At 50.4% G+C, this 27,092-nt stretch overlaps 1 protein-coding gene across 1 annotated transcript in view; it reads right to left on the bottom strand.

The window, feature by feature from the left end:
• Positions 1–957: 957 nt before the first annotated feature.
• Positions 958–27,092, bottom strand: part of GPR26 (G protein-coupled receptor 26) — a 27,531-nt gene continuing 1,396 nt past the window's right edge. The window contains exons 3-6 of the mRNA XM_077762913.1: positions 26,662–27,092; positions 17,374–17,487; positions 4,054–4,326; positions 958–1,081 (exon numbers count right to left, since the gene is read on the bottom strand). The exon at positions 26,662–27,092 is cut by the window's right edge and continues 247 nt beyond it. Of these exons, the coding sequence (XP_077619039.1) occupies positions 4,095–4,326; positions 17,374–17,487; positions 26,662–27,092 (777 nt within the window). The 3' untranslated portion in view covers positions 958–1,081; positions 4,054–4,094. The remainder of the gene's footprint in view (positions 1,082–4,053; positions 4,327–17,373; positions 17,488–26,661) is intronic.

Here is a 27,092-nt window from a genome sequence, read left to right as displayed (position 1 = left end):
ATCAGCTCCCACAGCCAGGCTGCCAGGGAAGAGGTGGAGTCGGGACCCTAGCAGGTGTCCCCGTGGGGCCCTCTAAGTACCGGCTTCTTTCTCTCCATTAAAGTGTCCTGGCCCCGAGCCAGCCAGTGCTGCCATCCTCTGCCGACAGCCTTGTACAGCTGCACTCACTACCTGCGATCTCACCGGATGGAAAGAGGCTGCCTCATAGATACCTTCAGAGGGAAGGGTGGCAGCCTGTGCTATTCCACCAGCCTCCTCTGAAGATAGGTTTTTAGAATTTCATGGAATGAGCCCTCTGTCACTGAGAACAAAATGACTCAGCCCTTGAATGAGGATGGACATGGAACTGTCTGGAGAATTAGGGAAAGATACAGGACAACTGAAACGGAGATATCGAGAGAGGCCCAGCTTTCCAAAGAGTTTTATCCGAGAGTCCAAGGTCATCTTTCTCAGGTTATAGTCGGGAGGCCATCCCCAGCAGTCACGGGGCACTGATGTTTGAAAATGCAGACTCCCGGGTCCTGCCCAGACCTTCGTGGGCCAGTCGGCAAGGAGGGAGTACAGGGATCTGCATTTTAAAGAGGCTCCCTTGGTGATTCTTGTGGATAATGAAGTTCAAGAGCCAAAAGCTCTATTTCAGATCCTTTGACCTTCCACGAAGGTGGCGGGAACCAGAAATGTATCCAGGACCTCACTCTTCCCCGTGGTGCTCATGGTCCAAAAGATAAGAGCCGATGCAAGGAATTTCGGGCACCTGATAAAATATCCTCATCGAAACCACAGGCAAACTGGTTATCCTCCATTTGGGTTAAATTCCAGGAATGTACAGCCACAGGCCATACCACAACCCTGGCTACCTCTCCCCACGTGGGTAAAAGGGTGGCCACTAGGCCGTGGAAATGGTCTGTTCTTTCTGTCTCCTCTTGGAGTGAAAGGCACCATGAAAAAGAAAACTGATTTCACAAACATGAGGAGAGAGGTTTATTGCTCAGGATGACAGAAGACTGAGCTGAATCCCGCACGGAAGGCTCCATTGGTATTAGGTGGCTGAAGTCAACTTCTCTCATGACCTGGCGGGTTTCTAAGTAAAAACAGGTTGGCTCTTGGGAGGTCAGCCAACCACGAGACACACAAACTCCAGAAATCATGACCCTCACCTGACCTACCTTAGTGGGTCTCAGGGCTCTGAAATCGCCTCCTTCTAGAAGTGTAAGAAAAAGCTGGAGTAGCTGCCGAGTGACTGACTGGAAAAGCCACCAGGGGCTGGAGTTAAACCTATATTTCTGATCATGTAGGGCTAGAAACGGAGCCCTAAGTGTGGGATTAGGAATCGGATGGCCCCTGCAGGTCAGGCTTTATTTCCAAGCTTCCTGGCGTGCTTTCCCGCCTGGTCCGGCTGTCCCCCAGAGTCTGGGCCTTGAACCTCGAGCCTCATGATAGACTAAAGTCAAGTAAGTAAGCCTAGCCTCACTGGTCTTGCTGTTTCTGAGTGTTTCACCTGAGAAACCTATATTACTTTTGATAAATTAAATTACCAAATGAGGTAGAGAATTCACCTGGGAATAATGAAGCCAGGGGAAAATTTTATAGACTGTGTATAGATAAGTATCAACATCTAAAGATAATTATAACAGAGTTGGTTGGTGCTGACTGTTAATGCAGTGATTTCTCCTTACTTCTCCTTGGCTTTTAAAGCCTGTCCAAATGGTAACGAGAATACCCCCTTCAGCTTATCTGGGCTTTTGTCTACATGATGCCAATACAGCTGATTTTAGTGTGTGTGTAAGTGTGTGTGTGTGTGTGTGTGTGTGTGTGTGTGTGTTTTCAGCAGTCCTAGGGGTTTGGCAAAAGTTACGACATGTATCTTTAAGATACTTGGTGCTGTGGGTGACAAATGTTTTGTTTCTTAGCTCAAAAAGAGGCCAAAGAGATCCAGTTATTTCCAGGATTATAATATGTTGCCCACATGGAATAAGCAGGAAGGGGATTTGACATTGATGAAAACACATTTTGCTGCTTGAACTTGACTGTCTAGTAACCTCATCCACTAGGTCACTACTGATCTGTTGCCCAATTTTGAGAATATTTGTGTGAAGAGGGAGATTGTCGGATTCAGTTGTGTGGATTTTCCTGGCTCCTTACTTGTTTTCAACTTCATTGGTACGTCTGGTGTTGGGACAAGGTGGGGTGAACAGCTACTTGTCACTGGGAAAGAGCCACAAAAGTGAATGTCTACCTGTGCAGTCTAACCTGCCCTGAATCAGAGCACGTTTTCAGGAATACACAAAGTCATGTCTGGGCAATGGTGTGCTGGTAGATGCCGCACAACCATCTCTCAGTGCAGAAGTCCTTCCTCGTTGCCTTCGTTAACTTCCTTGGTATGAATATTCTCACCACAGCTGATTTCAAGCTACCAATATGAGGTCCCTGAACACGGAATTGGGAAGGGACGTGCCCCAGTGGCTTCCCCAGGCACGTGTGAGCACACCTCCAACTATAACTGAATGGATACCAAGGCGTCAGAGGATACGTCTGTTCCTGGTCTAGTCTCCATGAAAACCCTGAAAGTAGGCAAAACGAGGCCGGGCTCAGCTCCCTGTTTGCTAAAAGACAAGCCGAGGTGAATAAGACATCTTTGCAAATAGATACACACAACGTTTCTCTGTCTTTCCATACTGGGGCCACCTGGCAGTTAAAAGCATTGGGCTCTTCCCAGGCAGGCCCTGTTGGACTGTGTCCTCCCCTCTGCACTTCCAAAGTCAGGACACACAGGGCTGGAAAGAGAGGAGGACCCATTGCTATCTATGGCTCTCCCTCCTTTCCATCCTGCAGGCATCGGAATGGAGGACCGAGAAGTAACTGTTCTCAACCTTCACAGGTCATCTGAAATGGTAAACAAAGACGGATGGGCAGAAAGCAGGGCCCACTCACCTCGGCTTTTGGTAAATCAAGATGGGGCTGTGAATGGATGGGCATAGTTATTGAAGTCAGAGTTTTCAATGAAAATGTCACTCTCCCTTCATTAGCACAGGGCACTTTCTTGGTCACCTGGGACAGCCTCTACTTTCTGTTGATAGACTCAAAAAGAATAAAAAAGGAACCAATAAGATGATGGAATCTAGTGCCTTAGAATCAGTGCTAAAACCCGGCTCAGGTCAGTTCTTGGGGGTGCATCACAAAGACGTGTCCGAGGAGATGTGTGAGACAAGGTGAAATGCTTCCTACAGATTCAGGTCACAACAAGGGGTGGGGGCACCAAGCAGCCACCTCCCTCCCCCCTCTCCTTGGCTCCAACAGTTATGACATGTGAATCAGAAGAAGGTGACTTCAAGGTCAGACCTCCAAGAACAGTATTACATGTATTACCTGCCTATATAAGCCATTTTCATGCTAAGATTGTCTACACACACAAATGTTAGCTTCTGGGGGGAAGAGAGGGACCAGAGTTTAATCCAACATAACCATTTCTAAGACAACTGCTTGGCAACAATTGGGTAGCCCCTAGTTGTTAAATGTTTTCCCCTTGGACTCAGGGTCCCAAGACTCCCAGCTGAGCACAACTGAGTATCAGCTGGATAGTATTTGGGTCAAAGCAGCCACCACAACCATGTGGAGAAGAGTTGCCATGCTAGACGTAAGACCAAACGGCCACTGCCAACCTCACTTGCAGCATGGCCGATTCTCATGGAGACCACCTCTTTTCTTCAGCATGGAGCCCAATGCCTACTGGTTAGGAAGCAGGTGGACGCCATGCTTTCCCACCTGCCACCAGCACTGCATGTCCTTGATCATGACTGGACTCAGTGTCACTCCTGGGGAGTCTCTGGGGAGTCTAGGCACCCAAAGGAGCTTCTCAGAAAGAAAAGCCAGAGCAAGTAGCCACAGTCATCCTTTGGTTCAAAACAGGGACAGTCCAACCTCTGCCCTTGAGGAACCAGGAAGCAGGCTTCAGAACCCCTACAAGCCAGGGAACCGGGACCGCTGGGCCGGCCAGGCGGGTGGCAGCTGGGGTGCCCACCCAGGACCCTGAGCCCCCCCCTCCCCACTTCTCACCAGCTGTCTCCTTCCTCACTCTCCAGCAGGAGTGGCGTCCTTCACTCAGAGACCGGCAGAATGTTCTGGCTGTGGGAGTCACCCGTGAGGCCCGAGGAGTGGAGGGAGCGCCGGTGGAGGATCCTGTTCAGAATCTCTTTGCAGCTTTTGCGGTACTGGTGTCGCAGCAAGGAGTACACGAAGGGGTCAGACGCAGCCTTGCTGTAGGCCAAGCACTTGGACAGCACACCCCAGTGGGAGCCGATGGGCACCGAGGAGGACAGCTCTACCAGCCTGCGGAGACACGGGGGGGGGGGGGGGCGTCACTGTGAGCACAGCCTCCTGGCGAGCCTCAGCTTTTCTGGGACTGCCTCCTTAACAACAATGATGGCAGCTGTGATTTACAACAGTAACAGTAATGGACGGTGGACAGGAATCAAGCACTTAGTTCATTCTGGCTACTGGACTCACTGCATACGTTACACACGTGACTTCATGGACCCCCAGGCAGATGTGACCACCTCTGTTTTATGAGTCAGGAAATAGATTTCCAAGGAGGTTAAGTCATTTGCCTAAGGTCACACAGCCAGCAAACTGTAAAGGCAGGATGTGAACCCAGGTCTGTCTGACTCTGGAGCCCAAGCTTACCTAAGAAATAGGCTAGTGTCCTGGCCACGGGCTCCAACTCTCCTACTGTCCTTCTGTGTGACCCTGGGCAAGTCATTTCCCTTCCTTGGGCACACAGGTTTGAGATGAAAAATGAGGAGTTGAATAAGATCATCTCTACAATCATGGCCACCGGAAGAGACAGATTCTTTGCTTCGACTCCAGCTCTGCCCTCCTGAGCAGGCTGCCTGGGAGGGAGATCTGAGAACAATTTTGCAACCTCTCTGCACAGTTCCAACTATGTTTTACATCAGGAAGATCTACAGAGGAGGAAGGCCTCTTCCCAGGGTCAGGATTCTGGGGGGCCCTTGGCAATAACAGCAGTCAGGGTACCCTAAAGTAACCCCCATTCTTTGGGGGGAGGCAAGGGGAGACACAGCCTATGTATCCAAAGGGGTATTTTTCTGAACGCCCCCTGGTGCCCATTGAACAACTCCATTTAATGGTGCGAATGCGAGACTGTGAGGAAATAAAAGCCTTCCTCTGTGTAATGGACCCCCCCCCCCCAAATCAAGCCCCTTACTCTCCTTTCTCCACTGTGTCCAGTACCACCGACCATATTTGGACATTATGCAGCATTGGTACAAGGTAGAAAAGGCCACAGATTGGAGATCATAAGTTACCCTCTCCCTGTCCACTGTCAAATGAGGACATTGAGGTCCAGAGAGGAGAAGGGGTTGCCCAGCATCACATAGCAGGTTGTAAGGGAGGAAGGTCCAGAGTCTGTGCTTCTCGATCTGGCACCTGTATTCTCCCGGGGTGGGGGATGGGCAGGTGTCTGCAGGATGACAGGCAGTGGTGGTTCTCAGTGTGGTGGGCCACCCAGGTGAGGCCCCAGGCTCAGAAAGGACTGAGCTGGAGCTGTCACTATGTGCGGCCAAGCTGTGTGCCTCTCCTGGCTGTCTTCAGGCTGAGGCTGTGAGGTCAAGCTCACAAAGGGAAGGAGGAAAGAGCTGGCGGGATCTGAGCCTCCTCTGCAATGCCCCTTTTTTGAATAGACTCTTAATGAACCCATCCTGAAGCCCCCCTCTTTGGCTTCCTGTTTCTGGCACCACTGACCAGAAACCTCTCTGACCTCGTGGGGGAACATGGCCTCGTTTCTGTTCATGTCCTTGTGAGCCCAAATGGGGAAATGGAGCTGTTGGCATTTGGAAAAGCTGTACTTTTAAGAAATCTATTTTGGGAAGTGAGGACTTTAAGGGGACAAAAGCCTTGAATTCAGAATTCACACCTAATAATAACAATGAAATAGCTGAATGCCAACACATTGTTGCTACGCGATGCCAAATGGCTTTTCCCAAAATGTCTGCTCTTCAATGTGTCACTAAATTCCGTTCTTAGCATCCCTGACTCTCCCAAGAGGACTTCTTGAAAGAGCCAAATATCATTAAACCGTCCAGCAAGATCAACATCATTATCTACAAGTTCTGTGGATTTCACAGGATAAAACTATTCCGGGCAATGTAAGATTTGGCCACTAGATAACTAAGAGGTAAAATCCCCTTCTGTTGCTTCTCAGAGATTTTATGTAAAGTCTGAATCCTCTGCCTGGTTCAGTTATAATAATTCCCAGCTGAGAGTCTACTTTGAGCAAAACAACTGATGTACACAATCTCTGCTCTTAAAATTATCTTGTATCCCGTGTCCTGTAGTGGGTATCATTATTCCCATTTTACAGACAAGGACTTCAAGGCTCAGAGAGCCAGCATCTCTCCCACACAGAAACCCGGTTCCACTCTCTACTACAGCCCAGGTCCTGACTAAAGGCCACGCTGGGATTCAGATCCAGCACCGCAGACTGGACCAGATGAGCTCTGCGTCTCTCCCAGCCCGAGAACCCCTTCTCCATGGATATGTGTTCCCCAGAACCTTGTCACTTGCCCCTGTCCACAGTACACACAGTGATTCCTGTTCCGGAAAGCCAGTGTATGGCCTTTGTCAGGGCCTCCAAACTAAGGGACGCTTTGGATCCATACAGGCCTGGCACTGCTCTGGTGCAGCTGGTAGACCAGCCTGAAGTGGGGATGCCCCCTCCATGCTCAGGTGTGGCTGGCTGACCCACTTCCTGCCCTCCGGTGCACATGGACCCCCACCCCATGCTGTGCACCTGCTGGTGGCTGGCTTTGCTCTGACCTAGCTCTGACAGTTCCAAGTCCCCGTGTGTTTGAGGGGACCAAGAAGGGACAAGGATTTCTACATGGCCACAACTGCTTCTTTCTACTTCTAGATCTGGGCAGGGATACCATGTGGTTCTCTCCAGCTGACCTTTTACAGAGGGAATCCTCCAGCCCGTCTTATACCAGCTCTAGCTCTGCTCACCCTCTCCGAGCGCCCTCCCCTCCAGGAGAGGGGCATGGCCAGTTCTGATCTGTCGTATTCTCCTCGTGGGCAATGTCACCGCGTGCTAAAGTGTTCCTGCCATGCTCTGCCTCTTCTCTCTTTAGTGGATTATTGAACTCCCCTCTCTTTGCCCCTACCAACAGCTTAGGGATTATTGGGCTTAGGTGTAAAGTGGTCCTTTGTTTCCCTTTGTTACATCACCTGCTGTGGGTTGAATTATCTCCCCCCAATTCATATGGTGAAGTCCTAACCTCCAATACCTCAGAATGCAACCTTACTGGGAAACAGGGTTGTTGCAGATGTAATCAGTAAGATGGGGTCAGCATGGAGTCGGGTAGGCCCCTAATCCAGTATGACTCATGTCCCTATAAAAGGGGAAAATTTGGACGCAGATGCACAGGGAAAGAAAGCCAAGTGAGGATGAAAGCAGAGTCTGGGTCATGTTCTATAAGCCAAAGAACGTCAGAGGCTGACAGAAGACTCCCAGAAACCAGGGGAGAGCCGTGGAACAAATCCTCCTTCATCCCTGGCCTCAGAAGGCACCAACCTTGCCATCACCTTGATCTTGAACTTCTAGCCTCTGGAACTGAGACATACATTTCTATTCTTAGAGCCACTCAGTTAGTGGTAGATTGAGGAAGCCCAAGGGCGTGCAGGAGCCTGTTAGGCAGGACTGGTTGTTGGTGGCTATGACATCACAACATGGCACCGAGCCCCCACCCCAGTCCTAGAGCCCTGTGTGCAGCAAGATGGACGCCGGGGCTTACAGAAGCCTTAGGGTACTGCCTCTTCTCTGATCTCCAGGAAGCCAAGCTCTCTGCCCCTAATCCCTGACCTTCCATTAAGCACCAAAGTGATTCTCCAGGTACTTACTGTTTGGGGTATGAACCAGAAAAACCTTCTGCCTGCAGGCTCTGTTCAGGAGGAAGCGTTTATGCTTCTCTGCTCAAGATGCACCCAGGCCTGCCCCCAGATGCCCCCTGGACACAGCTCTGCACCCATATGCCCTGGGGTGAGAGCCCACCCTCTCATCAGCAGGGCAGGGTGAGAAGAGGGGAAGAGGGGCAGGAATCTGCTTTTTCCAGCCTCCCAGGTGACTCTGAGGCAGGTGGTTCAGAGCTGTGCAGGGAGCACCCCGGGGCGGCCCAGCACCACCAGGATGGTGGGAGGTGGGAAATCCTGTAGGGTGTGGACCTGTTCACAAACCAGAAGCACAGCACAGAGAAGTGTATTTTTCTGAGTCGGTGACGCAGAGCAGATACCCGCAGATCCCCCGCCTCCACGGGTCCTGAGCGCCCGGCCCCACCCCTCCACCCCTTTGATCTGCATTTGTTGTGGGGGGGTATTCTTCCCGGGAGCCACACTCTTCTCTCTTGGCAGGAAACCCTCTGATCTGGGTCACTGGTAAGTCCCTGCCCTGGCTGTCACATCCAAGGGCTGATGAGGCCCCGAAGCCTCCCCTCTCACCCCTCCCCTGCAGGCCCCACCCTCACCCAGCATCCTGGCAGTCCTGGTCTTTGGAGAAAGGATTGGGGTACATCTGCCAGAACTCCATTCTCTGGACGTCCAGAGAGACCAGTGTCTCAATTCTGCTCGACAATGAGAATCTCCAAAGAAACCAAGTTCTGGGGGTGAGGATAGCAACCCTTCTGGGTCCCCCAGGGCTCAGTGCTTTGATAGCCACTTCACAGACATTGCCTCAAGCCCCCGAGAGTGTTCCCCCTACGGAACAGAGGAGGAGCCAAGTCGAAGTAATGTGCCAGGCTACATGGTCTGGACGTGGAAACACTAGGATTTGAAGCCCGGGTTGTGGGTGCCAGTGACCATGCGCCTGCCTGGTCAGGCTGCCCCTCACCCCCACCTCTGCGACCCCATCCAGGGTACTGTCAAAGACCTTTACCTTCAACTCTTGCACTTAATGTGGTAAATTAGCTCTCTCTGAATCCATTTTGAGTTTATTTTTGTGTATGGTACAGGAAAGTGGTCCAGGTTCATTCTTCTGCGTGTCGCTGTCCACTTCTCCTAGCACCATTTGAGGAAAAGGCAGTCTTTTTTCCATATAGATACTCTTTCTTGCTTTGTCGAAGATTAGCTGGCCATACATTTGTGGGTCCATTTCTGGGTTCTCTATTCTGTTCCATTGATCTATGTGTATGTTTTTGTGCCAGCACCATACTGTCTTGATGATTACAGCTTTGTAATACAGCTTGAAGTCCAGAATTGCGATGCCTCTGGCTTTGGTTTCCTTTTTCAACATGACTTTGGCTATTCAGGGTCTTTTCTGGTTCCATACAAATTTGAGAATTGTTTGTTATAGCTCTGTAAAGAATGCTGATGTTATTCGATTGCTTTGGGTAGTACAGATATTTTTTTCTTCCAATCCATAAGCATGGAATGTTTTTCCATTTCTTTGTGTCTTCTTCAGTTTCTCTCATAAGCTTTCTACAGTTTTAAGCATATAGATCTTTTACCTCTTTGGTTAGGTTTACTCCTAGGTATTTTATGGTTTGGGGGGCAATTCTAAATAAGATTGATTCTTTGATTTCTTTTTCTGCTGCTTCACTGTTGGTATATAGAAATGCAACTGATTTCTGTATGCTGATTTTATATCCTTTGACTTTGCTGCATTCATGTATCAGTTCAACCAGTTTCTTAAATACAGAGAGCCAACTGGGGGTTCTAGAGGGGAGGTGGTTGGGGGATGGGCTAAATGGCTGATGGGCATTAGGAAGGCACTTGTCAGGATGAGCACTGGGTGGTCTATGTAAGTGATGAATCACTAAGTTCTATTCCTGAAACCATTATTACACTATAGGCTAACTAACGTGGATTTAAATAAAATTAAAAAACAAACACAAAAACATCATTAGACTTAAAAATGAAATAAAGTGGTAAATAGCACCCTCTCTTTACATTTTGCATGTCTCCATCATCTCTCCTGCCCCCACTACTGTGTGCACACGCATATGTGTATATACACGCACACACGCACATGCACACTGTGCACCAAAAACAACATGGGCCACAGAACATTCTTCGGGAAGCCAGCCTGACATCTGGAGAACTTGGTTTGTGTATTTGAAGACCTGTAAGCAATAAGCTGACACTTTACATTTTCATGAGACATTAAAATGGAAAGTATTTTATTAAAAGAATATTAACACCAGACAACCACCAGCATATTAAATCCCTCTACCATCTACATAATCCCATGACTTTGAAAAACCACAACAATGGTGCTGTCAGATCCACTGATGCTTCAAAGCCCCACTCTGGTGATTTGGGACAACCATAATTGTTTCTAAGCATATGTTGCTGCAGAGATAATAGCCTTACAAATGCTTCTAGACATGTGAATTTTAATTCAGAAAAATTTAATTAGAGCTTTTGGATGAGAATCTGTTGCAGATCTTCAGACTCTGCTCCAACACTTAGAAAAAGTCAAATGTGACCTATCAAGGCTTTAAGGAACACAAGGACCAGTGTCCATAATAGAAGGTAGTGACTCCTATTAAGAATGAAGGTGGAGATTTCCAAATGTTTTCCACGGTCAACTGACATGCTCCAAGGTGCGGATGCAAGTGGCTTTTTGGTTGGTACAGTTCAGGGACCTGTCTTTCTGAAAGGTATGTGCTACATAGCCAGCACTGTGCCAACCAAGTCTGCTGATGGCTCCAGCTGCCAGAGCTGATGGCCTCTGGGTCCCACTCCAGGTTTACCCAAGCTGCTGTCAGCCACGTGGGAGGTCAGAGGTGACCTCATGAATACCCACCACTTCTTCTAGTGGAAGGTCTCACATGCCCACTTGCCTTCACCTATGGGTGCTATAGGGGCCATGTGGGGTTCACACAAAGGTGCTGGGGCATAGGAAGTTGGACGGGTATCCACCCTGCAAATGGGCATCTCTGTATTTCCAGCTCCCTGGTCCCCAGGCTTTGGAGATGTAGGACAGCTGCAAGGCTAAATTATTGCCATCAGGCTTGACAGTGACCTTTAACCCTTGATTCTGCCAGTAGCTACTCTTGTGCCCGTGGGTAACTCATCTCACCTTCTGAACTTCTGTAAGATAAGGAGTCTAGTGCTTACCTTGCAGAGGAGCTGTACTAGGTACAATCAGGTATGTACTGGTACCTCTTAGGTGCCTTATAGGTGTCCAATGACAGGTGCCAGGTGCAGTTATAAAGACTTCACGTTCTCCAAGAAGGGAAGCTTGAGAACCTATTTGAAGACCCAAAGGGTTCTTGATCCAAGAATGATGCTTTCCTATCTGAGAAAGCTATCAGGTGGATGTGACTAGTTGGAGACAAAGAGAAGGACCCCCTCCCAGCCAGCCAGAACTTGATCAACTCAAAAAGGTGGTGGAGGTCATAGCAGAAGCCCCTTCTCTTCTCCAGTGTTCCAATTCTGCCAGCTCCCGGGGTTCACCATAGCGGTCCTGATGTTGACCCGTGCTCTTGCATGCGTCCTCATTTATAAGGCTGGAATGAGTGGAAGTAGCAAGACAGGCCACCTGTATAGACAGTCACTGCAGTTCAGCTAGAAGCTCATCAACGGGTTTAAGTGACACTTGAACAGCTTGCACCCAGTCATCTCTGAAATTGCATCATTATGGTTCTGAGGGGGGTCACAGCACAGAGTGCCTTCCTATGTCCTTCTGGGAGGAGAGTGGGAACCACTGTGTTCTTGGAAAAGAAGCAGAGCAGTGCAGCGTGAGGGGCCCTATACACGGGCTTTGATTTTAGGCCCGAGTTGGGACCCTGGCTGAGTCAGTGCCTGGACTAGGCAAGGCCAGAGCCTGTCTGAGCCTCCGTACCCCCATCTTGAAGTGAGGATGTTATCAAGGCACAGAGGATGATGCAGCCCCAGGCACAGAGGAGGGACTTAACAGGATTAATTTCAGAGACACAGGGCTCATTCTTTTCCTCTCTGAATTCCACAGAGTGAGCCAGTTACTGCCTCAGTGGTTTTGACTGTTATTTCCATGCACAGGAGGGAGGCAGAGAATAATGAATTGGTGCTGGATCCAGGAGAGTCCCCAGGGCCTCTCAGTGATGTCCAAGGCTGGGCTCTGGCTGCCCAGTTCCCTGTGCCTTGTTAGCCAAATGACCTTTGCAATCCCTTCCCTCTCTGTACCTCAGTTCCCCCATCTGCACAGTGCAGCTCACACGGCTTGCCCACCGCACCCCTTGGGAGCACTGTGGAGTCCAGGAGAATAACGTGAACAAGATGTAAAGTGCCTGGAAGGCACAGCCATGTCAGGCCCAGCTTACCTGTTGCCAGAACATACCTCCTAGCTCCCATAAGCCCACCCACACTCTACATGCTGCCTCTGGGTGCTTATTCTCTCTAATGACGCCAGGAGCCCTACACCTCAGGGACCTGGCTCCTCGCAGGGTCCACACCTGCCTCATTTCTAGTTGCCTCTTTAGGACCTTGCTGAGCTCAATCCCCTTGTACCATTATCACCGTTGATGAGACACGGGCAGCCCCCACTGCTCCCAGGAGAGCCTGTGTTGTGTGACCAAGGAGGTGACCTTCATCCTGAGCCCTGAAGCTCTCCAGGGCCCACCTCTGCCCTGTTCCTTGGGTTCCTGTCTGTCCCAGGGCAGGGTGGCCCTCCACAAGGCTCACGGAGGGGCAGCCAGCTGGCCTGAGTCCAGGAGTCCAGGTGTGATGGCTAATGTCATGTGTCAGCTTGACTGGCCACTGGCGCCTAGATTAAACATTCTAGGTGCATCTGGAAGGGTGTTTCCAAATGAGCTTAGCATTTGAGTCAGTGGACTCAGCAAAGCAGATTGCCCTCCCCAACCGAGCGGTCATCAACCATTCCAGTGACAGCTTGGACATAGCCAGCGTCAGGGGAACGAGGGATTTGCCCCTTTTTTCCCTGCCACACTGACTGACTTGAGACGTCTTGTCTCAGTTTCTCTAGCCCTTGGACCAAGACTTACACGATCAGCTCTTTCAGTTGGCTGGGACTTCAGATTCAGACTGAGCTCTACACCCCAGCTTTCCTGAGTTTTCGGCTTACAGAGGGCAGATTGTGGGACTTCTCAGACTCTCCCTCTCTCTCTCTTATCTGTCTGTCTATCTATTTATCTACCTGGGTGCCTATTTATCTATCTCTCTATCTGTCTATCTATCTATCTATCTATCTATCTGCCTGCCTGTCTGTCTTTCTGTCTATATGTTTATTCTACTTGTCTGTTTGTTTGGAGAATCCTAATACAACACAGTCATTGACAGGCCGTGGCAATCTACCCCTGATGGGGAAGAAGGTTCTGGGGAAGAGGGTCATGGAGTCGTCTCTGAGTGCCAGGCACTTGTCTGCCACAGCCACAGACATGAGTGAGAAAGCAAGGGAGGACCTTTCTGAGAGCTTGAAGGGCTGGTAGACAGCCCACTGAGGTTGGAGGCTCAGCCCCCACCTCAGTCAGCCCCCACCACTGACTCCGTGTGAGACTCTGGGCAATGCAATTGCCACCCTACAACCCTGTCCTCAGTTTCCTCATGGGTGATGTGTGTGTGTGTGTGTGTGTGAGAGAGAGAGAGAGAGAGAGAGAGAGAGAGAGAGAGAAATGGAGCTGTGATTCTCAACACCACTCATGGCTGGAATCCCCTAGGAAGTCTTGAAACCACCAATGCCAGATGCCACACTCTGTCTCTGTCTGTCTCTCAAAAATAAATAAATGTTAAAAAAAAAAACCAACCTTTTTTAAAAAAAAGGATGAAACTGGATCACTTCCTTACACCATATACAAAAATAAACTCAAAATGGATTAACGACCTAAATGTCAGACCTCAAACCATAAAACGTCTAAAAGAAAACACAGACAGTAACGGCTCTGACATCACCCATAGAAACACTTTTCTAGATCTGTCTCCTCAGGCAAAGGAAACAAAAGCAAAATTAAACTATTGGAATGACACCAAGATAAAAAGCTTCTGCACAGTAAAGAAAACCATCAACAAAATGACAAGGCAACCCAGGGAATGGGAGAAGATATTTGGAAATCACATATCTGAAAAGGGGTAATATTCAAAGTATATAAAGAACTTCTATAACTCAACACAAAAAGAACAATTAATTTAACAAAAAAAATGAGCAGAGGGCCTGAATAGATTTTTTTCCCAAAGAAGACATACAGATGGCCAATAGACACATGAGAAAATGCTCAACATCACTCATCATCGGAGAAATGCAAATCAAAACCACAATGAGATACCACCTCACACCTGTCAAAATGGATGCAATCAAAATGACCAAAAACAACAAATGTTGGCGAGAATGTGGAGAAAAGGGAGGAAAAAGGCTTGGTGCAGCCACTGTGGAAAACAGTATGAAGGCCCCTCAAAATATTAAGACAGAAATAGCACTTGATCCAGTAATCTCACCACTGGGTATTCACCCAAAGAAAACAAAGCCACCAATTTGGAAAGATATATGAACACCTATTTATAGCAGCACTGGGTACAATTAAGTTAAGATAAGGAAGGAGCCCAAGTGTCCATCGACTGATGAATGGATAAAGAGGTGGTGTATATATATACAATGGAATATCACTCAACTATAGAAAAGAATGAAATCTTGCCATTTGCAACAACATGGATGGATCTAGAGGGCATTATGCTGAGCGAAATAGGTCAGTGAGAGAAAAATACTGTATGATTTCACTGATGTGTGGAATTTAAGAGACAAAACAAAGGAAGAAACAAAGAAAAAATGACACAGACCAAAAAACCCAGATGCTTAAGTACAGAGAACAAAGTGGTGGTGGGCAGAGGGGAGGCAGGTGGTGGAGGCAGGGGAGGCAGGTGGTGAAACAGATAAAGGGGATCAGGAGTTCACTTGTTGTGATGAGCACTGAGTAATGTACAGAATTGTTGGATCATTATACAAGTGAAACTAAAACAGTACGGTATGTTACTTATACTTCAACAAAAAAAATAAAATTAAAAATTTACCACCTTCCCAAAAAAGAAAGAAAGGCAAGGCTGGGGGAGGCTTCGCCAGAGCCTTTTTGTATTTATGAGGTTTTCTGGGCATAGCTTTTTCTCCTTAGTAAGTTACCATTCGTCCCCATCAAAGATGAACGGTTCTGCGAATATTTTTAAAAACCCCAAATGCATCAAATCCATTTGGAGAGAGCATATTGCCTTGTGAATCTACCATCAATTTGGCTGAAACGTTATTTTCTAGGCACCATTAGAGCAACCGAGCTATAATCAGAAAAAAGGAAAAATTTGTTGGGAAATGAGATTAAGCCAGAGAAAAATCCAATAGTTTAAAGTTGGAGCCACATTACCTATTCTCCTCTGAGGGTTCAAGTTCCCGTCATTAGCCCACAGGTCCCCTTTCCTGTGGGATCTAAGAGGAGGGGCGCCTGCCTGCCCCTCCCTCCAGATGCCTCTCTCCTCGCTATATCTGATCCCCTCACTGCACGCAGCAGCCAGTCCCACGACGTCCCGGGGGGGTGGGGGGCTACAAAGACAGGGAGGGAGTGCCAACTACAGATGTCATCCATGCCAGGTCTGTGCTGCCCATGCCCCTCACGTTCAAAGCCCTTCAGTCCTCAAAACAACACTAAGAGGCAGGCACTACTCACTTTGATGAGACTGGAGGCTCAGAGAGGCGATCTCACTGGCCCAAGGTCACACAGCAGGAAGGAGTGGAGCTATGGTTTGAACCCAGTGGGCACACTCCAGAGCCCACGCTGGTAACCGTGCTGTGGCCCCGTCCTTGAACACCATAGAAACCCTCTTGCCTGTTACAGCCTGGGCTTCGTGTCCCCTGGAAAACCCAATCTATGCAGGCTCTGGTGGTCCTGGCTGGATGTGGAGTGTCTAGACCACGGGTTCCCCACCGGGGTGGAGGCTGAACCCCAGGGCCGTGTCTGAAGACACTTCTAGTTGTTAAAACTGGGGAGCAGGAAGGAAGTAGTGGGGAGTAGTAGGGAGAAGACCCAGTGCTAACACCCTACGATGCCCAGAGTGGCCCTGCCACACACGGAATTCCACACAAATGCCAGCAGTCGTGAGGTCTAGTGGATGGTTCTAGAAGGAAGCATTGATGGCTCTGCCCTGCCCAGATCAGATCTATCCAGAGACCTACACACAATCCTAGGTCCTACGTTCAAAGTGAGATTTCCCCCAGAGGAAGCATCTGTGAAAAGACAGTGAAAGATACTCCAAGAGAAGACAATACGGAGGGTGTCGTGGGGGGGCGGGGGAGGGGCGGTGGCAGGCTCACTGTCTGCAAATCGGCAGACCCCCTAAGAGGAGGGGACAGATACTCTCCTGGGCCAAAGAAAGCGGACAGCACCACAGGGAACCAGATATCAGCTCAGTATAAGTAGGGACAGGAGAAATGGGGAGACCTGGCTATTGCGGGGTCCTCCTCCCCAGAGCATCCAAGCCCACCCTGGGTGACAGTGAGGCAGGGAGTCCCTTCCAGGTCCCTGCCAGCTGGGGATGGTGGGATGCTAAACTGTGTTCTCTTTCAATCTCTCTCACATACACACACCCACATACACACCTGCACAGATCCTATTTCCCAGGCTCAACATCCACTTCCTAATCAAACATTCAAATCTCTTTTTTTTTTTTTTTTTCAACTTCTCAAATAGTTAAGCCATTTTAGATACAGAGTCATGGGTTGGTTTTTTTTCCCTTCCAGGGTGCAAAACTGATTGGCTGATACTATTTTTTTTTCCCCTGGCCAGAGCATGGGAAGGAAATTCTGCAGCTCCGTCAGGCTGGCTTTTGGTATGCACAGCCCTGAGGCCAGCGGGTGGCACCTCAGCAGCAGCGGGGGCCAGTGGGTGAGAGAGAAGGTGAGCAACGCACAGTGCCCGCACCAGCAGCAGGAGGCCCTGGGTGTGACAGCGCAAAGCAGGCTCCCGGCTCCCTGTGCACATGGCATGTGGCCCCTGCTATTGACAGGGGTGTCCAGGCTGAGGACGCCTGGGGGCTGGGCCATACTGTGCTCAGGGGGCAGCGGGAACCCAACCAGGGCAGGGCGTTTCCCTCCATCCATTCTCCCCTTTCCTTCCTTTTCAGGCCTCTTGGGGCCGGAGCCGAGGCTGAAGGGTTAGATGATGTGAGTTGGGAATCAGGGGGAGAGTCTTTCACCATCCCCTTTGGGTCTGAGCCAAATTCAAGACAACTGGAGGCTGAAGAGGAAAGGTGTGTGCCCTCCTTTGGGCCAAACCTGTTAAGTGTGCTGCCCCCAACCCACTCTCTGGAAACACAGGTCCGAGAGAGGCGGGTGACTGCTCTGGCTCATGTGGGCCCTGCTTTGCCCGCCAAAGCGCGAGTTCCACCGGTCAGGCTCACCTGGTGATCACGTAGGGTGCAAAGCACACAAGGAAGGTCCCTATGAAGGTGCTGATCTTCTTGGTGGCGCGCTGCCGTCTCCTCTTCTGTTCCTCCAGACAGCGTTCCCGCACACTGCACGTGAGAGGGAGGGGGGTGACTTGCTATTAATGAACACGGGCAGGGCGCTGCGTGCAAGGACTCAGGGAGGAGCCAGACAGAGCTGAGGTCAAGTTCTGGCTGTAGGCGCGTGACCTTGGACACAGTGTGACATGGCTAAGCCTTCAGAGTCATCATCTATAAAATGTGCATAGAAATATAATAAAATGCCGCCAAGGGTTCTTTTGAGAATTAAATGCAAACAAGCACACAGATGCATGAGATGCATTCAATGCAGAAGCACATAAAGGAAATAGCATAGTGCCCACGTGCAAATAAACTCATTATTATTACTCATGAAATTCACCCGTTACCTGCAAAACGCCAGCACCAGAGTCCACATTCTCTAAGTAATATCTCTAATTCTTTAAAAAACGTTTTTTAAATGTTTATTTATTTTTGAAAGAGAGAGAGGGACAGGGTGCAAGCAAGGGAGGGGCAGAGAGAGAGGGAGACACAGAATCCGAAGCAGGCTCCAGGCTTTGAGCCCCACGTAGGGCTCAAACACACAGTGAGATTATGACCTGAGCCAAAGTCAGACGCTTAGCTGACTGAGCCACCCAGGTGCTCCATTAATATCTCTAATTCTTGTCTTTACCAAAATGGATCCTTCCAGATATGTTTTACCTGCCCTATATTACAATGAAGAGCATGAACGCAATGAAGCCAAACAATTTGCTTGTAGGCTGGTAAGTGGAGACAGGATTTGAACCCTCATCCATGTTTCTCAAAGCTGGTCCTTTCTACCTGGGGCGACCTGGACTCTGCATGCAGTGTGGCATGCGGCTCCCTTTCCTCCATGTCTTCAGCCCTGTGTCTTGCATCCCAGAGCCTCAGCCTTGCCTGGAGCTACAGACACTACATTAGGGGCTCCCTGAAGGAGAAGTCACTTGATTCCTTCAGTGAAGCCAAGAGACTATCAAGTCTCTGCAAAATAAGGGACACAGCGTTGAGGATGGAATCAGGAGCCTGCTGCCTATGCCTCCAACCACACCCGGGTCCTGATTCCCCTTCCTCTAGGAACTTTTGGGAGCAGACATCTCACGCCAGCCGAGAGAAGTGTTGTGCGTAATCCATTTTCTGCAGCCACGGGGTAATTCATGAGCAACAGCGAGCTGTCCATTACCACCGACAGAGAGCCAGAAAGGCAAGTCCAGCCACAGGGTTTCACACACTCCATCCCTTGGTATCCTATGTGGGCGTGTGTTCCTACCGTTTCTTTTTATTTTATTATTATTTTTTTTAATGTTTTATTTATTTCTAGGAGAGAGACAGCGTGAGCAGGGGAGGGTAAGAGAGAGAGGGAGTCACAGACTGAAACAGGCTCCAGGCTCTGAGCTGGCAGTCAGCACAGAGCCCGACGCGGGGCTCGAACCCACGAACCGCGAGATCACGACCTAGGCGAAAGTCGGACGCTCAACCAACTAAGCCACCCAGGCGCCCCTCCTACCGTTTCTTTTTAAAGTAAATCAAATCACCCCAAAAATGAACAAGGAGGAAGACCATGGACAGAGCTGCCCAGGGAGTGGAGATAACCTGGAAGAATGAGGCCCGTGCTGCAGGGGCCTGGCTCCACAGTGAGGTCGGTGTGTTCAAGGGACACAAGGAACGGAGAGAATGTGCACGAGCCAGGTTCCGCAGGAACATTAACGCCAGGGCAGCCTCCCCGGCCCTCCAGCATGACCGTCATTTTAACACGGAGTCAAAACCTTTCTTCACCCTACTTCTGATCACAGATGGACAATTCCACCAGAGACTGGATTGAAGGCCCTTGAAATTCCTGCAGGATTGTTTCCCCTTGACTCGGAATGGAGAGTTGGGAACTAGAGTTTGGCTTGGTACGTAACAGGTTTCACACCAGCTGAAAAATGATTACTGTTAAGTCACACTACTAACTTCTAACAACTAATGTGAGTAACAACCCACGTTCCCTGGGTCTTTAATTCATGCCCATTTCAGACACGTGATGGGGAGGCTCATGTGCATTCATGTGCTTGACGCTCACAATGTCTCTATAAATTCAGGACCAATACAATGGTAACCTTTTTTTCAGATAAGGAGATGAGGCACAGAGGGGTTAAGTAACTTGCTCAACATCACACAGCAGGTGAGTAGTGGTGGTAGGATGACCAAAGTATCCTGGGTAATCAAGACTGCCCTGGCTTTAGCATGGAAAGTCTTACATCCTGGATGCTTTGCACGGGACTGTCTCAGTTTTTTTTAATTAATTGATTGATAGATTAATTAAATTTGAGAGAAAGAGAGAAAGTGTGCGCAAGCATGCGCACAAGTGTGGGGGAGGAGCAGGGGAGAGAGAATCCCAAGCAGGCTCCATGCTCAACACAGAGCCCAACACGGGGCTCAATCCCACAACCCTGGGATCATGACCTGAGTGGAAATCCAGAGTCAGGCACTCAACCAACTGAGCCACCTGGGTGCCCTTAGACTGTCCCAGTTTTAAAAAGGAAAGTACCATGTCTGAGAATCCCCCCTCCACCTAGGACAAACCAGGTCGCCCTAGGGGATGGCAGGATCTGAACCCAGGCCGCCTGACTCTGGAGCCTTGAGTGTGGCCCTGATGATGCTGTCCATTTCTCAGGTGCTTTGGAATAATGAAAGAGCTCTGGGTTAGATGTCCAAGTCCCAGCCCTGCTCTCATTGCTGTGCGGCCTTGGGGAAGTCACTCAATCTCTCTGAACCTGGTTCCTCATTTATCATAATAGCTATAACTAGAGCCACCACTGGTCAGGGACAGAAATGACTCCCCAGCTACCAAGCTCTTGAGGAGTAAGTTGCTTCCTCCAGCCTCCCCCCACTCTCCGGGGCAGGGGGGAATGAGGTTGCTGCTGTAGGGCTGAGGACCCAGTGGTCTCCCCTCTCCCTGCTGCATCAGATAATCCTACCTTAATGACATGAGGAATACTTAAAAACAGACATTGGTAAAAGCTTTGGAGGCCTTCAGAAGGATAAACGGACACATTTCAGTGACCCAGAAGAGAAAGCAGACACTGTATAGGCTGGAATGATCAATGACAGTGCTGTATGCTGTAAAAATCTATGGGGAAAATTTCTATTTGTTCCTGCAAAGCTTTGTGCAGCAAGAATTAAATAGCAAGCACTCTGCAGACATGTTATTTCTGTGGGTGCCCCCAGTTCAAAGCTCAGCATCGAACACCCAGAAAGCACCTAATAAGTATATGTTAGGTACATATACATATACATTTCCTAACACATCTTAGGAAAAGTAAGTCTCAATTATTTTTTTTAAATGACCTCCTCGAAAGAGATGATAGTAGAAACCTGTCTCTAAAACAGATTTTTTTAAAGTGAGCCTTAGAAGTCTTGAGCCTGTTAATAGGACAAAGCGTGGCTCATCGATGGATGTAAGGCCAAGAAACCTTCCACTGGCCGGGAGTCCTTTCTCACTGATAGTGTAGTAGAAAGCATGTGGCACCAGGACCAGACTTCTGGGTTCAGATCCAGGCTTCACCGTTTAACTGCTGTGTGGCTATAGGCAAGTCACACAGCCTCTCTGTTCATCAGCTTCCTCATCTCTAAAATGACAGTTTATAAGAGTACTCATAGGCTCCTCTCGAGGTTAACACCCCAAAAGTACCCAGGGCAGTGCCTGACTCAGAGTGAGCACTCAGTAAATGCTAACCATGATGATTATTCATTCAACACGTTTATTGAACAATTACCATGTTCCAGTACTACCTCGGACTCCAAAACCACACCACAGGGCTCCCTCCCACTGCAAAAGTTTTCTTTCTGCCCCGTTTAAGAGAGAGACAGAAATAGTTGCAGCTGGAGGCTGTGCGAGAGGAGGTCTGAGCTGATCCCGACTGATACTGGCTTGGTTACGCGCTGTGGCCTCCAGGAACCCAGTGGATGCGGTCCTAATGGCACCCGGCATGCTTTAGGTGTTTGCGGTGGACGTTGCATCTGGGTTAGCATGCACACCGGCCTCGTCATGTCTCTGCTCTGAGACACACTGGCTAGACCCCACGGTCACACAGTTACATGCAGTACGGAAAATCCCCTCATCCACCCAATGCAGCTCACGGATGGGGAAAGGGAGGCTCAGAGAAGACAGGGACTTGCCCCTGACGACACAGTGAGACGCAGACAGAGCTAGCACCTGGTTACTGATGCCCAGTGTGGGGCTCCAGGTCAGGGACCACACGGCTGCTTCCCTGAACTCTGGCAAGGGGACAGACCCCTCCTCCCTCCCTGGAGCTCCCCTGGTTTCAAGGGCAGAACGGGGGAGGGCAGGGCACCAGGGCAACCCTCTTGCTTATCGTCATTGTCAAGCACAGTATGAGAACAGCTCGCCCCGAACAACACAATAAAATCGCTCTGCTCTTGCCTTCATTGTTTCCCCACTACAGCTTTGGAAAACTGAGCTCCTTGAAATCTCATAGCCCTGTGAGCTATTATTTTATTTATTTGCAGATGAGGACACTGAAGGCCAGAAGGGTTTATGCCCTAACCCAGGATCTCACAGGGAGTTCGGGNCCAGCCACTGGATCACAGAGCAATAAGCAAGCTGCGTCTCACCACACTAACATATTCTCCGGCTATTCCTGGGGACAGAGGTAGCGGCTGGAGTCCTCGGACTCGTGGGCAGAATCTCCAGTGAATAGGGAGAGGGGCCCCAGGTTCCCCTGGCCAGGAGCATTCACCCAGAATATAAGCATGGACATCAGTGTGGGGGTTTCTGAGGGCTGTGATGGGACACAGGGCTTTTTTGTGACATTGTGACATGTGAAGCCAAAGAGCTGTTCCCCAGGAGGCTTCAATTAACGGCAAAGGGAATGGAAAAGGCTGGGAATATCTGAAAAGTGAGTAAATGAGGTAGTCACGGCCAAAACCTTCCAATCCGAGACACCTCCGTGCCCAACACAATGGTCTGGGCCCTCATTGGTGCCCGGATGACTGGAGTGGGTCCTGAGCACAGGCTCCAAGTACTCCCGGGGTGATCCACATTTGTTTTCTGGCTTTTAGAATAAAACAAAGGGGGAGGGAACAGGCTGAACCACGGTGGAGCAGACCTTGAGTTTGGGATCAGGACACTAGTGTGAGAAGTCACACGAGGGGGGCCTCAGACCTCACACGAGGGGGCCCTGTCCTGGGTCCTGAACATCGAAGGGACTATGCCCCTCCCATGAAGTGAAGACTTCCTGTGTCCACGCAGAGCCCACAGCATCCATTCCAGAGACCAAGCCCCACGTACCTGGACCATAGAACTCCCTGCCCGGATGCCCTGGCCCTGTGTCCAGAATGTGTGCCAGCATCTCCCCGGGCCCATCCATCCTCATGAGGGTGGACAATGCCACGTGCGTGCTCGGCCTGGGGCCTGAGGGGTGGAGGCTCCCTGCCGTACTGGGTAGAGCCAGGGGTGGGGAAGAGAGGCAGGGGCCATGTGCTCAGAGCCAATTCAGCTCTCCCTACCATGTATGAGGCTGAACTCCAAGGAGCTCAAGAATTCTAAATTTGAACCCAGCCTTGCAAAGTGTTATAAATGTATACTTGTCAAGGTAGGAGGATAGAACATATTTCATTTAACAGTTTGTAAGCTTAATTTAGAACTTCTAAATATTTATATAGATGGTTTGTGAGCCTTTATTTGCACTTTTGTCCCATCCATAAATCTGAGGGGCAGAAACGGGCACAAGTTTTGACTTGAGCCACATTCTAGGTCTGTTCAATTAAGCAAGTACCCTACCTTCCTTCCCTGGGTCTCCCAATTTCCTCACCTGTAAAACCACAGGCACAGTGGAGTTATCTCTACAGGCCCTTGCAAGTCCAATGCCACAACTCTGACGCCCTCCAGGGTCGGCACTTCACCGACCGTCGGAAGACCCTGACCACAAGGTACGCATCACCAACATTCCGCCTATGAAATAACTGACCTGTGCTGGCACGTGGCAGCCCTCAGCTGCACTGGGAGATAAAGATATGCAGCCTCCATGCCCCAGCCGCCACCTATGTCCCACGACAGAGGACAGCCCAAGTCTCTGGCAGCACAGGGGACGGGACCAGCTACAACTGGTCCAGAGCTATGGTTTGGGGGAACAAAACCAAGCAAACTGAGCAATCTGAGGACCAGGTGGGTAATAAACATGAGGAATTCCTAATTGCTTTATGAATGTCACAACTTGAGAAACTGCTGTAGAAAGACGGGGTGGGGAATGACTCTCGGGGCAGATTTAATTTAAGACAGAGGGTCCCTGACCTTTTGGTGGCATTGAAACAAAGGAGTCCAGACAGCCACTCGCTGCAGCGTTAAACGCTCTGTGGGAAGAACAGGCGCCACTGGGGAGCTTCCTGACAAATGTCACCCGGGGCCTCAGGGAACTCAAAATGGGTCCCTTCTAATTAAGTCCCAGGAGGCTATTTGTGTGGTGGCTGCTAAGTAAAACCTCCAGGGAGTGGGGCCCCCAATTGCTGCCCTGGCCATTCAGATAAGGAAGCCTGGCTTCAGGTGCCCCTGGCATCAGCGCTAAACCAGCCCAGGAGGCTTGGCTGATCTTTCTGGAACCTTTGCACCTAGGACTTGGGGGATCTGGATGCAGCCCCCTCCATCAGACCAAGCTAGCTGCGCAGTTTCTCATTTGTGGAAAGGAAGAGTTTGGAAAGGCCACGAAGGAAGGCTGTGAATCAGCTGTTGGGAAGTTGATGCCCTCCTCTGTGGCCCATCACCTACCCTTTCACTCTGGGGACCTGGGGACAGAAGGTAGGTTGGGTTCACTGAAGGGACAATGCCGTCACATGCAGCCAGTATGCCATAACCTCACACCAGCTCTCAGCCAGCGGGGCCCGTCTGAACCGGCCAAAGGCAATCCCTGCCCCAGAAGCCCTTCCTTTCCCCAGTGCAGATTAATGCTGCTCCGTGGCCCTGCAGGGCATCAGAAGTAGCAGCTTCAGAAAGCATCCTGGAGCTTAGAAGAGTTCAAGGTTCCCCCTAGGGGGGATCAGAGAGAGCATAGGGGACTGGAGGCCAGCAGAGCAGCAGCCTGGAGTCGGTGACAGATTTGCAAGATTTTCAAGAGTGGAGGTGGCCCTATATCCCACATGGGCTAAAAAGGAGCCACAGCCCCTCCTGTTCTGGAGCATGGAGGGACAGCAGGGATGGGATCTATACTGGTCTGGATTAAGAAAGGATTCCTCCCCTGGCTCAAACCCTCCTCTACTTAGACTCCTGGTTAGGGGGCCTGCTATAGGAATCTATATTGTTCAACAACATTGCCTACAGCATCTAAAACAGCCCTGGTTGAGTCCTAGGGATGGACCTTTTTTTAAAATTAAGTTTTATTTATTCTGATTTACATATATATGTATGTATGTATTTGGAGACCTGAGGAGAGGGAGAGAGAGAGAAGGAAAGAGAATCTCAAACAGGCTCCATGCTGTCAGTGCAAAGCCAGATACAGGGCTCGATCCCACGAACTGTGAGATCATGACCTGAGCCTAAATCAAGAGTCAGATGCTTAACTGACTGAGCCACCCAGGTGTTCCCCTAGAGATGCACCTTCTAAAGTGAGGTCCTCACACCCTGGGGGTGGGAAGGGGACAGCTCTGCAACTATGGCTGCGAAATATTTTCTTAAGCGACACTGAACCCTGACTAGACACAGGCAGTGAGTCAGCCCAGGTCTTTGTGGTCAGGGTGCATGCATGTCCCCTGGGAAACGTACACATGCGATGACCCGTCTGCTAGGCACACGATCTGTACATGAACACATGGAACTGTGTACGTGACACACATTTACACACACGGGTCCAGATGCCCTGGTGTCTTTGTGCTACTGGTCATTCACACGTACACACTCACTGTAAATGATTCTGTAAGGGAGATTCTGTGGCTAGAAGCTTTGGCCCAGCAGGTAATGAGGAAGGGCCATTGCGAGGGGTGACGATGAATGCATACATGTGTGTCTTTGTATGTGCAGACACTGTGAAGTTTAAGGATTTGTCTTTCTATTGCTCACGGGCAGAAATAACTCACGCAGAAGGAACCCTTGCTCAGACTGACACCTCCAGTCTGTCCCTCTCAGTGATGAGCTTGCTTCTCCTTGGATGGAGAGGGGCATTCACCCTCTAAGAACTGAGCTCCCTCACTGTTCCCAGCAAACCCCCTTAGGAGCTCTCTGTCTACCTCACTTTCTGCACCATCTGGAAGCCAAAGCCCCCTTATTTAGGACCCTGGGCAACAGAGGGGAGTCTGCCCTTCCCTGGGGTGATGAGATCTCAGACGGCAGAGAAATTAGAGACACCACCGGCCATTTCTTTCCTTGGTCTCCTACTCTCATAAGAAAACCCAAGGTGACTCAGGACACCCCAGCTAGGAGTCTCCTCCTTCCCTCCCTGAGGTGCTCCCGAGGATGGCCGGAGTTCCCAGGGAGTAGCTGCCCCTGAGCCGCCCACCCTGATCTGCCTTTCTCAGGCCAGGTGACGGTGGAGGTGGTGTGGGCAGGTCTGGGCCCAGGAGCCTTGTGGGTGACACTCTGCCTCTGCAGGGGCCTCCGGGCCCCAAGGCTGGGAGACACAGGACAGCGATGTCCCAGAAGAGCAAGAAGAGCCCCCCGCCAGTCCTCTTTGAGCCCTTCAGATGCTCCTTCAAGGCCCCACAGAGGAAGGTGCAGCCGGAGGACTCACACACACAGGGTCAGGAGACGGCGGCCGGCTGACACCAGAGAGGAAAGACCCAGAAGAGCAGCACTTCCTTGCTGGAAGGGTTCTAGAGGGGCTCCCCAAGCAACTAGGCCACACTCTCAGGGCCTGATTAGAACCTTTTCAAGGACTCAAGCAGGGAAGAGAGCTCACTGCCTTCTCTGCCGGCTTCCTAAAGTGAAAACTACACACACATGCAGGGAGTATAACAAGTTCACCAAAGTGCCGACTCCGTGCTTTCTACTCTGAGGCTTCAAAACAACGCACACACTGTGTCACCCATGCTTTGGGTGGCCCTGCTTTGCGGATGCTCTAGGCACCTGTGTCAAGACCGGCAGCACTGGTCCCTCCCCCACCACCTCAGTGTTTCAAGAAAGAAGGGAGGCACAGTGGCAAAGGGGCCCGTGGCTGCACGCTGGGNCTGAACCGAGCTCCCCGCGGCCCTCCCCAGAGCCCTCCCCGCCCCTCCCCTCACCTGGGGTGGATGTCCACGAGCAGTACGAGCGTCTGCATGGTGATCACGTCGATGCGCTTGCAGTGGAAGCGAGCCACCTTGAGCACCTTGAGGTACGTGCAGCAGAGCACGACGAAGGACAGCAGGAAGCTGAGCGCGTGGAAGGCGCCCGTGAAGACGGCGAAGCGCAGGCGCTCGTCCGGCCGCCGGCTGCACAGCGTGCACGACGCGTACAGCTGGTGGAAGCCGAGCCAGGACAGGGCGAGCGCCGCTGCGGGGAAGGCGAGCGCGTGCAGCCACGTGTAGGCCACCATGAGCGCGGCGTCGCGGAGGCGCATCTTGGCGCGGTAGCTCAGCGGGAAGACCACGGCCACCCAGCGGTCGATGCTGAGCGCGGCCATGCTGAGCATGGAGTTGGTGGCCAGGAAGGTGTCGAGGAAGGCGGCCAGGCG

The sequence above is a fragment of the Crocuta crocuta genome, unplaced genomic scaffold (assembly GCF_008692635.1).
Source record: "Crocuta crocuta isolate KB4526 unplaced genomic scaffold, BGI_CrCroc_1.0 scaffold466, whole genome shotgun sequence".
NCBI classification, from domain to species: domain Eukaryota; kingdom Metazoa; phylum Chordata; class Mammalia; order Carnivora; family Hyaenidae; genus Crocuta; species Crocuta crocuta.
The sequence above is the reverse complement of the archived record's forward strand: the minus strand, read 5'-3'. Positions and strand labels throughout refer to the sequence as shown.